Here is a 12,061-nt window from a genome sequence, read left to right as displayed (position 1 = left end):
TTGGAGAACCACAAGTCCCGGCATGCAGGGCATTAAAGGGCCCGTTGGGACTTGTAGTTCCACCACAGTATAAATAGTGAAAAGATACGCTGTAGACACTTAAGAGTGAATCCCTTATTGTATCAATGGCAATGTGATGAGCCCAATACATATTATTCTTATGATCCTTGCGCGTTTCTCTGCAGACTCTGGAAAGCTTTTGCAGTTTGGAAAATGAACATCCGCAGGTCAAAGACAGACAACAGCAGGTATGTGCCAGAACAATGGGGTCCCTGATGTAGACTTATGTAGGCCACACATCAGAAGAATGATTCCCCCGATGCTCATGTCGGACATCGATGATTGGTGATCTGACGAGGATATCGACAAAATCCTTCAAGTTAAAAAATCCCCAACTGGCTGATTCTGATCATTTGGTTGGATCAACAAAATTGAGGATTTCTAAGATGTTGGATTTTATCAAACCCCCAATCTAGCCAGTGCCACCAAGAGGAGGGGGTAAAGGGGGGTATCCAGTTGATAGGTCTACAGCAGGGGTGGCCAAACCTGTCCTCAAGATCTACCAACAGTTCATGTCTTCCAGGCAACCTGTGGATCTATAGTAGAAATGAATGCAGCAGGTTTGAAAATGTGACAGTTAGTAATGACTACAGCTGTGCACCAGCTAGTTGATATGGTAAATGTGGACCGTTGGTAGATCTCGAGGACCGGTTTGGCCACCCCTGGTCTACAGTGTCTACGTTGAGAGTCAATAGGTCATTACTAAAAGGTTGACATGCAAAAGGTCTACATTGGAAAACTGTCGACATTCAACAGTGCATTTCTGCATTTTTTGGACTTTCATACTTTTACATAAATGTGGACTACTGTTGGGAACGGTAAATTGTGCTGAGTGTGCTGAGACACCCTGCCCGAAGTATGGCGAGCGAAGTGAAGGTGCACGCTACAATAATTGACTCATGTCTACTTTTCATGTGTCTACTTTTTTTCATGTTGACATTTTGCTTGTGTCAACCTGATTGTCGATCTTTTGATGTTGACCTGATTGTCTACCTAGACACTGTAGACCTTTGCATCCACACTCAAGGAGGGGAGTGGGTTGTTCTAATTATCTGGCTCTCTAACAAATCGAGTATACTTATCTGTGTCTCCTCTGCGGTGCCATCTTCCTAGTGACACCATGGGAAGAGGGCACTGTGCCGGAGACTTTGATCTCTAGTATACAAGTGCCATTTTCCAGAATATCACTGGGAAGATGGCGCTGCTGAGGAGGAGGATCCAGCTTGTTGGAACCAGGTGAGAAACTGAGAGGCTGGTATGCGCCCCACCCCCCCTTCTGCTGCATGGTGCCCCCCACTTAGGAGTTGCATATATAGGAGGGAATCTTGTCTACGGCCCTATACCCATTACCTGGGCCTGACAGACATCTCTACCAGTGGCGTAACAATGGTACTGCACTCTAAGCGTTGGCTTGGGTGAGCCGGCACTGTGGGGGCGCATGGTCTCAGTAGATTGAAATGGGTCTGGCCATCCGCATGGTATCTGCTAAAAATGTCCCTTCAAAAATGGCTTCCGCCTTGGAGTAGACAGATGCTATAGGTCCTACATGACAGATGGACAGATGCTATAGGTCCTACTGGGTAGCGTATATCGCTATCTATGTTACGGATTCTGGGTAGCGATATTTATATAATGCTCCTGAAATATATATATATATTGCTCCTGGCAGTGGGCATGTAACCCCCAAAAAACTCACTGGCAATGAATAAGAAACCCTTGGAAACAAACATGAAACCTGTGATACACGCATGTAAGCCCTGGCAAGGAGCATGAAACCCCTAGCAATGAGCATGTAGCACATGGCAAATAGCATGAAACCCCCGGCAATGAGCATTTAGATAAAAACAATATATAATAAATGTATGGGGGGGGGAGGCGGCTATGGCTTTTAGAATGACTAGGGGGATGCAGCTCATACAACTGAGCAAGCAGCAGCAGGAGTGCCAGTGTGGGGAGCAGAACTAAAATAATGGCCACCTACCCTGGAGGAGGGCAAATGTGCATGCCTAGCTCCTCCTTTGCCGAGTCCATCAGAATGCACTTGCACTGACTGACTCCCTGCATAATGTCTAAGGAAAATTATTGTGTGACATTTTGTTTATAGGGCATTGCTAATGTGTGGTATAATGTGTAAGGGGCATTACTGTGTGGCATCATGTGTGCAAGGGTTGTTATTTGTGGCACTATGTGTATAAGGTGCACTACTGTGTGGTGTAACGTGTAAAAAGGACACTACTTTGTGGTGCAGTATGAATAAGGGTCAATACAGTGTGGTGTAATGTGAGTAAGAAGCAATATGGTGTGGTGTAATGTGAATAAGTAGCAATGGGTCACGGGTAGGGCATCAAATTAGGCAGGGCCAACTCTGCAGGTAATAATGCCGGTTAATGATACTATGATCATGTTACAGGATGCTACTTCTCCAGCAGCTCTTCTTGGCTGATGAATGGTTCCAGGCCTGCCTGCTGCGCTTCCAGTCTCTGTGTCAGGGAGCTTTGAATATCCACTGTAAGGACCAGAGCGGACATTTTCCTGTTGTGTTTGTTAAGGTAATGAGCTGCCCAAATCAGGAGAAAGGGTTCAGTAACTAGATCGTATTTTGTGCTGTTGGTTTATCACTCTCCATTTTATCACATTTAATTTCTTAGTACATCTGGCCCATAGTAGCTGTAGTGCAATGTACTGTAACACTGGTAACCGCACTGTAGGAGCTGTCCGAGCTACAGTGTATAGCTTCCCATAATACTCAGAAGCTTCACCTCATTATACAGTCACCCCCCCACCAATCACGTCTCTGACACCCAACCTATCCCTACTACCAGTGCGGTCTCACCCCATAGTGATGTCAGCAAGGGACTTCCTGTGAGAACATATAAGGACATGCACCCTTTCGGGCTTTCGCATCAGACCTATTGGCCGCAACGGGTATCACCACTCCCGGTGCTGCAACTGGGCCCCAACTATATAGGTATTAACTTGTATAGTAGCATTAACCAGGCCCACCAAGTGAAAGGGGGGAGGATTAGAAGCCATCTGGGTCTGGGCAATACTAGAAGATTGAAGAGCCTCCCGTCACTGAAGTGAGGAAACTGCCTTCAAGACTATGGGCCTAATTCAGACCAGATCGCACCACTGCAAATTTGCATGCCGGGTGATTATCGATAGACTTCGCATGCGTACTACCAGCAGTATCGCAAGGTGAGTGCCAGGAATCCAGCATTTGTGGGTGATAACTGGTCGTTTCCTGGGTATGGCAGGGAATACTCGGGCGTGCCCAGGCGTCTGAGGGGAAGGCGTGAGATATCAGCTCTGAGTTTTGATATGAGTTGCAGTATAAATGTGCTTTCTCCCCTCACATGGCAACATGGTGTGTTCCAGACATAGAGGGTTATTCTGATTCACTCGGAAAGGCCCAATCACTCTAATGGACAAAACCACGTGCACTGCAGGAGGGGCTGATGTAACATGTGCAGAGAGAGTTAGATTTGGGTGGGGTGTGTACTTCAAAGTGATATTTATATTGCAGTGTAAAAAAAAAAAAGCATCCAGTATTTACCCTGCACAGAAACAATAAAACACCCAAATCTAACTCTCTCTGCACATGTTACATCAGCCCCACCTGCAGGGCATATGGTTTTGTCCATTAGAGAGTGATTGTGCCTTTCCGAGTGAACCAGAATAACCCCCATAATGTTACTTGATTTTATGCCCTACTGAATGGGCCCAGTGTGTGATGTGTGCACTGTGTTGTGTGCCTGCAGGTGGATGACACTTGCACCTATTCCCTGAAAGACTTCTGTGATCTCCAGAGGGGACAGTGTACTCAGGGTCTGTGCCATCTCCAGGCGCTCCGAGGGAGAATCATTCCGGTCATCACCCAGACTTTCCTAAAGGTAACATTGCGTCATACTGTAGCTGCTGTTCAGTTCTCTGCCTTTATATACAGTGCAATCCCATTGTGTGTCTGTGCGCATCAGAACATTGAGCTACCAATAATCTTAGTGTCACACACTACAGAGTACAAAGCAGTTATATGTGTCTTCTGTAATTAGGACATTTGCAAGTTACATTGTCCTTCAGACATATGGTGCTTAAATTAAATAACGCCTTCTCATTCTATGTTGGTTTAACCCTTTACAGTTTTAGAGGGGTCCTCAGACACAGTACTCAGTACTAGGGTTAGGTAGTACTAGGGTCATGTAGTACTAGGTCAGGTAGTACTGGGGTCAGGTAGTACTAGTGTCAGGTAGTAATAGGGTCAGGTAGTACTGGGGTCAGGTAGTACTAGGGTTAGTTAGTACTAGGGTCAGGTAGTACTGGGGTCAGGTAGTACTAGTGTCAGGTAGTACTAGGGTTAGGTAGTACTAGGGTCAGGTAGTACTGGGGTCAGGTAGTACTAGTGTCAGGTAGTACTAGGGTTAGGTAGTACTAGGGTCAGGTGGTACTGGGGTCAGGTAGTACTAGGGTTAGGTAGTACTAGGGTCATGTAGTACTAGGTCAGGTAGTACTGGGGTCAGGTAGTACTAGTGTCAGGTAGTACTAGGGTCAGGTAGTACTAGGGTCAGGTAGTACTGGGGTCAGGTAGTACTGGGGTCAGGTAGTACTAGGGTTAGTTAGTACTAGGGTCAGGTAGTACTGGGGTCAGGTAGTACTGGGGTCAGGTAGTACTGGGGTCAGGTAGTACTGGGGTTAGGTAGTACTAGGGTCAGGTAGTACTGGGGTCAGGTAGTACTGGGGTCAGGTAGTTCTAGGGTTAGGTAGTACTAGGGTCAGGTAGTACTGGGGTCAGGTAGTACTAGGGTTAGGTAGTACTAGGGTCAGATGGTACTAGGGTCAGGTAGTACTGGGGTCAGGTGGTACAAATATTAGAATTAGGTGGTATGTGTACTAAACCTGGGTGGTGTATGTAATAGTGCCAGGTGGTACATGTACTTGGGTCATGTGGTAAATGTGTTAGAAACATTTGGTACATGTACTAGGGTGGGGTGGTATTTCTTCTACAGTCAGGTGGTACATGTACTAGGGTCAGGTAGTTAATTTACCAGATACGGTCAGGTGGTACATGTACTAGGGTCGGGTGGTACATGTACTAGGGTCAAGTGGTACATGTACTAGGGTTGGGTGGTACATCTACTACGGTCGGGTGGTACATGTACTAGGGTCAGGTAGTTAATTTACCAGATACGGTCAGGTGGTACATGTACTAGGGTCAGGTGGTACATGTACTAGGGTCGGGTGGTATATCTTCTACAGTCAGGTGGTACATGTGCTAGGGTCAGGTAGTTAATTTACCAGATACGGTCAGGTGGTACATGTACTAGGGTTGGGTGGTACATGTACTATGGTTGGGTGGTACATGTGCTAGGGTCAGGTAGTTCATGTACTAGGGTTCAGTGGTATATGTACTAGAGTCAGGTGGTTCATGTACTTGGGTCATGTGGTACATGTTTTAGGGTCATGTGATTCGTGTACTTGCATCATGTGGTACATGTGGTACATGTACTTGCAACATGTGGTAAATGTGTTAGAGACATTTGGTACATGTACTAGGGTCGGGTGCTATATCTTCTACAGACAGGTGGTACAAGTACTAGGGTCGGGTGGTACATGTACTCGGGTCAGGTGGTATATCTACTAGGGTCAGGTGGTTCATCTACTAGGGTCAGGTGGTACATCTACTAGGGTCAGGTGGTACATGTACTAGGGACAGGTGGTATATCTACTACGGTTGGGTGGTACATGTACTAGGGTCGGGTGGTATATCTACTACGGTCGGGTGGTACATGTACTAGGGTCGGGTGGTACATGTACTAGGGTTGGGTGGTGCATGTACTAGGGTCAGGTGGTACATCTACTAGGGTCAGGTGGTCCATGCAAAATGCTGACATGGCAGTGTACCACTGGTGAAATGCCGACATGGTCAGTATGATTGTTGCTCCTGGTGAGACCGACACAGGAGTCATTTATATAATTATATCTGTTTGTACAATGATCTGTTTCCATGACAGGTGGCGGAGACAGCAGGGTTCAAACATCTTTTCTTATCAAACGGTAAACCCAGCTACGTGGAGATATCTGAGTGGCGGAAGCTGCAGGATCGGTTCCGGAGATTCCTGAGCCTGCTGGACTGCGTCTTCCAGGAGACCTTGCGCTGTGTCGTCACTAATTCTGTCCAGGTGCTTCTCCGATTCATTGAAGCTTCCAGCGATGTGACGTCGGCGGAGGAGAAAAGGAACTACGAATTGAGGTCATTATAAATATCGGTAAAATTGTGAATGTACTGTACCGTACTCCCCATATGCATTTAGTACAATATTCCCTAGGAACTAATTTAATCGCTAACAGAACCCAACCACCACCAGCATCATCTACCACCGTTACTGCTAGAGCTGCTGATACGTCCATCTAAGGCAGGAATGGGCAACTTTTAGCCCTCCAGCTGTTGTTGAACTACACATCCCAGCATGCCCTGCTAAAGTTTTGCTATTTGGCCATGCGAAATCTGTTGCAGGGCATGCTGGGATGTGTAGTTCAACAACAGCTGGAGGGCCAAAGGTTCCCAATCCCCATCCCTGATCTAAGTTATCTTCAGTGTTCTAGAAGTCTCAACATCTCCCCTACTCAATGTATTATCGCCATGGTAGGGTGTATTCAGGCTTGAGTCAACATTTTACATAAGTTTCGACTAGTACAGATCATGTGACTGCGGGGATCCATTAGGAGAAATATTATCTTATTATACTAGAATTTAGCAAATTATAGAGTAATGCCTGGTACACACCAGGACGACTAGGGCCCGATCCCCTCAATTTAGATCCAATTCCGACCGGTTGTATGCAGATTGTATGTACTTTTGGGCTTTTTTGTCATTTATTTGATCCGATTCCGATCCGATGCTCGTACACGCCACTCGTTTGGTCCTACGTGCTGCAGGTAGGATCCGTCAATACCAGGCCGACCGACCGTCAATCCCATGCAGATCGTGAGTGTTTTTTTGCTGCCGTAAGGTTCTGATTTCCGATCCAATGCAGTTGCGTTTTGGAGGCAAATTACATTGTTTTTGAACTGTGCATGCCCTGGGGCCGCAGTGCGCATGTTTTGCAACATTACTGCAACCCCGATCTGGAGTGCCCATGATTGACATACTGCAAGAGTTTGGAGGAGGCAGCGTAAGTTTACCAGACCTGTGGGATACTCAGATGACCAATGGGAATAATGTTCATCCAATGCATGATGCAGACAGAGTATCACAGCAGCCGGCAGTGGGCTGTTTATACACAAGACGTTCCCTGCATCTTTTGCAAAAGTTCTCACGCCGCTAAGTATAAAGACTCACGGCGGTGCCACCTCTGAAACAACCCCTTAGCCTTTAACATGTGAGAGTAGGATCCCAGTGAGTTTGACCCTCTCTATGTATAGTTACTTGCAGGGAGGAATAGTGATTAAGGGGCAGATTTATTAAGCGGAAGGTTACAAATTACCAGCCAATCCGCTCCTAACTGTCAAGATGACTGGTGCTTTATCACCGGACACTTGATCACTTCACCAGGCTTAATAAATCTGCCTTTAGTTTGTTAAGGCCCATACACACTGGGTGACTTTGAGCTGAAAGTCGCTCAAAACAGCAGGTGATGAGCGGTGATCGCTGCTGTGCGCTCCCGCAACATCGCCGGGAAAGCCGTTCATCTGCTGGTTATACCAGCAGATGATCGGCTTTCAGGACGGCTTTGCATAGCACTGCGCTATGCAACCCCATCCTCCCCCCCTCTGTCGGCACCGGGCAGGGGGAAAGCCGCTCAGTGCATACACACTGAGCGGCTTTCCCTCCAGCGATGATGGCATCATCGCTGTCCATACACGCTGGGCATAGTCGCCCAGTGTGTATGGACCATTAGTGTTTTGCATTATTACATTTCACAACACTTTGTAGGACTTTGTGTCACTTTGGGGGATGCACTTTTATATGTTGCTGTATAACACTGAATTTATTGTTCATACAGTGAGGAAGAGAAGCTGAATCTGGATTCTTATTTAATGAAAGAACACGGAGCATCTGATGACCTGCCAAACACACCAGTGACGGGGATCGCCATGGCTAATGTGAGCATACAGTAATATCACTAATCTCTGCCAATAGTGGTAGAATAGATTCTACACATGGCGGGGTGATTCAGGTTGGCTCACCAAGCAAATTTGGTTTGCTAATGGACAAAACCATGCTGCACTTCAGGTGGGGCAGATGTAACATGTGCAGAGAGAATTAGATTTGGGTGGGGTTTGTACTTCAAACTGATATCTATATTGCATTGTAAAAATAAAGCAGCCAGTATTAACCTGCACAGAAACAAAATAACTCACCCAAATCTAACTCTCTCTGCACATGTTACATCTGCCCCCCTGCAGTGCAGCATGGTTTTGTCAATTAGCAAACGAAATGTGCTTTGCGAGTCAACCTGAATCCCCCATAGTTACATATGGCGGCAGATAAGAACCACTTGGCCTATCTCGTCTGTCCATGTGCACACACACACAATTACACACTGGAGTTAATTTTGTCAGGAGCTAATCAGCGGCGTAACTATAGCACCGCAGCCCCTGCCACCGCGGGGGGGGCGCTGTGCATGTGGGAGCGCCGGGGGCTGCGGTGCTATAGTTACACCCCCCCCCCAATCCCCCGCAGACTTGCCTATCTCGCTGGTCCCACAGTTCTCTGAAACTGCATGCTGTATGGGGGCGGCCATTTTGTGGTGGTCCTCAGCAGAAGAAGAACGGAGCCGTTGGGACCAGCGCGATAGGTAAGGCTGCAGGGGATTGGGGGGGGGGTTTGCATGGGCGGCGGGGGATTGGGGGGGTTGCATGGGGGGCGCCCAAAACTTAGTTACGCCACTGGAGCTAATGAATCTACCAGTGCACTCATCAATATACGATGGGAGCTACATTTACTGTAATGAGATGAATGTTTCTCAGCGCGCCCATCTTCTTGTTGGCTTTAGGAGCGGAGCGACATCAGACGGAACAAAGAAGGAAAGTGTGACGTAGCACCAGTGTTTGCAGTGAGCCTGGTTCTGCAGCCTCTGCTAGATTTAAGGCGGCACATTACCACAGGATCTACGTCAGCTGGCGGGATTCTATCTCGGAAAGGTGACAACGGCGCGCATCTCGCTACAAGTGTCACCGGAAAGCCAAAGGAGGCTGGTGCCAAGAAAGAAGTCACCTTTGAGCAAGAGAAGACGGATCTCTCTGGTAAACGGACTTGTGGTAATCCCGTCATAGGCTATTAGTGAATACATAGGCTACATTCTTATAAATAAAACATGAGCCTTGAAATGGAGAGTAGGTGACAAGCGCACATTACAGGGGCCATATTAAAATAGACGCACCTCCACGTCGGCAGTAAATGCGCAGAGTTTGCAACAAGTTGCATCTGTGATGCGCATACTAACCGCCACATTTGCGAGTACGTCCTTAGTAATTCAATTGTAACCCTTTCATCAGGCATTGCCTAACTGTGGCCCTCCAGCGGTTGTGAAACTACACATCCCAGCATGCCTTGCCATAGTTTTACCATTCCCTAATAGCAGAATTGTGGCAAGGCATGATGGGACTTGTAGCTTCACAACAGCTGGAGGAACATAGTTTTGCCATGCCTGCTTTAAATGTTATGTAGTCATGATGTCGACATTCAGAATGCCGACATGTGCATTACGTAAAAACTGTAATTGTTGACAGTCTCATCCGCATCACAGGGTTAGATTTATTAGGGAAATGTTGAGGCCCGAACTCTAGAAAACCTGACAGTATGCACCACGTTGATTATGACCGTATCGACACAATGTCAATGCCGACATTCTGTATGTCAACATCGAATGATTTGTCCTTCCTTCGCAAATAAAAGTCAGTCTCAAGTGACTTATTTGCGAATATCGGCACAAAGACTGGGCGGGCAGCTGACCTCCTGTGACGTCAGCAGCCAGCCCCTGGCAGGCATTGGCCAGCCCGCGTATCCATGCATTTTCATTGGGACGCCCATAATATGCTCTACATAATAAAATTGTAGCATTGCTCCTCACCTCTATGGGGGGGGGGGGTGGTTTCAAGCGTTTTGCGCTTCAGTGTCCCCTAGATGGCACCTGACAGAGCATTACTGTTATGATGTTCAGTCATTTTGACAGGCTGATAACTATTTAGAAGTAACAATACAATAGTTTGTTTGTAGAGTTGATACGTTTTGTTGTCAGATTCTATCCGGTGTATACAGCTGCGACTGTTCTCCGGTAATTGTGCATTTCCAGCTAAGTTGAGCCAAACTGCAGTTTCTGATGTCCTCATGCAGGAAGGTTAATGCTATTACCTGACAGCTGCGAGGGCTAGCCCTTATCTACACTCACATTCAGCGCCATTTATACTGAGCGGGACAGGGAGTCAGAGCCGGCAGAGGATTGAGAGGGTCAGCGGCTAACATCTGCCTTTAAGTCTGCGTCTGGCTTTTGGTTGTGAGATCGATGGATGTCGTCCCCACTCCCTCGTTCTTCATCAGCCTCCGCGTTCCCCAAACAGCCTGGCGTTTCCAATGCCCCATTTATCCCAGACGATACAGGAAGAGTCTCTTTCCGGCTCATTAGGAAATAGATCATCGAGTACCCAGATGTCCCGATGAGCACAGCCGTACTCTGTGGAAGAAACTTTCCCAAGTATAGTGAAACATCCTTGTCAAAGGCCTAGACGGTCGCATTGTCTACAGAGCTTGACTAATTTTGGATCCTCCTTGGCTCTCTTGGTTAGCCGCCAGTTAAGGCAAAGAAGGTCTTTGAGGCTTTGGATCACTGGATCCTTTTTCTGGATGAAGTTCCCAACCGAACCCTAGCTGATCTTGAGGATTCAGCTCAGGGAGGGCATCTGTGGTAACAGCAACAGGGTTGGAAGTGACAATGGGCCTTCACTTCTAAGAAGCTTTGAACACGGGAGTCTCAACTTCCTCGGACCAATCTCACTCTTCTTTCTCGATATCCTCCCTGGGAAGGCGGGACACGGCGACCGCGTTGCCATTTGACTTGCCACTGTGTTAGATTATGGTGTAATGGAAGTTGGCAAGGCATGCCATCCAACTCTGTTCCATTGCTCCCAGGCGGGCCATGGACAGGTGGGCCAAGGGAATGTTGTTGGGGATTATCATGAAAGGGGTGGCGACCAAGTAGTTTTTAAACTGCTCTGTTATGGCCTAGATCAGGGTGAGCAACTCAAGCTTGAAGGTCGACTAGTTCTTGCTATTCCGCTCCGTCTTCCTGAGACCTCGGCTAGCATTAGCGCTCACCCTCTCTTGGACATCTTGCACTTGCGATAACACCTCCCCTAGCCCCTGGCTGGCATCAGTGTAGACCTGGAAGACCTACTCGTAATCAGGATAGGTGAGGAGGGATGCCTATATCAGGCACCGCTTGAGCTGTTCAAAAGAGGCTTGGTGCTCTCCCGTCCATATGTGTTCCGCCTTCTTGGCCTGACTTGCCATGTAGGAGTTCATGGAGGGGGCGCCGCCAGCTTTGCGAAGTTTTCAATGAAGCATCTGTAGTACCCAACGAACCCCCAAGAAGCTGCACATGTCCTTGACGGTTCTCGGTACTTGCCAGTCACGTACCACACAAATCTTCTCGGGATCCAGCTTCACCCCTTCGGCACTGACAATGTGCCTGAGGTACAGTACCCTTGGCTTCAGGAGGTGGCTCTTGGATGGCTTCAACTTCAGGCCACATCGGATCAGCTGCACAAAATCTTCAAGGTGCTTCAGATGGTTCTCGTAGGTCTTGGAAAAGATGATGACATCATCAAGATACAGCAGGACCATCATGTTCCTGTGCCCCAGACAGTGATCCATTACTCTCTGGACGGTGGCAAGGGCGTTGCAGAGCACGAACGGCATCCGATCGAACTCGAACAGACCCATGTTCATGGTGAATGCCATTTTGCCAGTACCCGCTGGTCAAATCCAAGGTGGAGAAGTGGATGG

The 12,061-nt window shown here is 47.6% G+C and overlaps 1 protein-coding gene across 1 annotated transcript in view; it reads left to right on the top strand.

Moving 5' to 3' along the window:
* The window catches only part of DNAH14 (dynein axonemal heavy chain 14), a 217,272-nt gene that overhangs the window by 19,137 nt on the left and 186,074 nt on the right, over positions 1 to 12,061 (top strand). The window contains exons 8-13 of the mRNA XM_083174857.1: positions 186 to 248; positions 2,471 to 2,609; positions 3,822 to 3,953; positions 6,069 to 6,307; positions 8,061 to 8,160; positions 9,054 to 9,303. Coding sequence (XP_083030983.1) covers positions 186 to 248; positions 2,471 to 2,609; positions 3,822 to 3,953; positions 6,069 to 6,307; positions 8,061 to 8,160; positions 9,054 to 9,303 — 923 coding nt within the window. The remainder of the gene's footprint in view (positions 1 to 185; positions 249 to 2,470; positions 2,610 to 3,821; positions 3,954 to 6,068; positions 6,308 to 8,060; positions 8,161 to 9,053; positions 9,304 to 12,061) is intronic.

The sequence above is a fragment of the Crinia signifera genome, chromosome 3, assembly GCF_055691185.1.
Source record: "Crinia signifera chromosome 3, ASM5569118v1, whole genome shotgun sequence".
Classification (NCBI taxonomy): Eukaryota; Metazoa; Chordata; class Amphibia; order Anura; family Myobatrachidae; genus Crinia; species Crinia signifera.
This window is presented reverse-complemented; position numbering and strand designations above follow the sequence as displayed.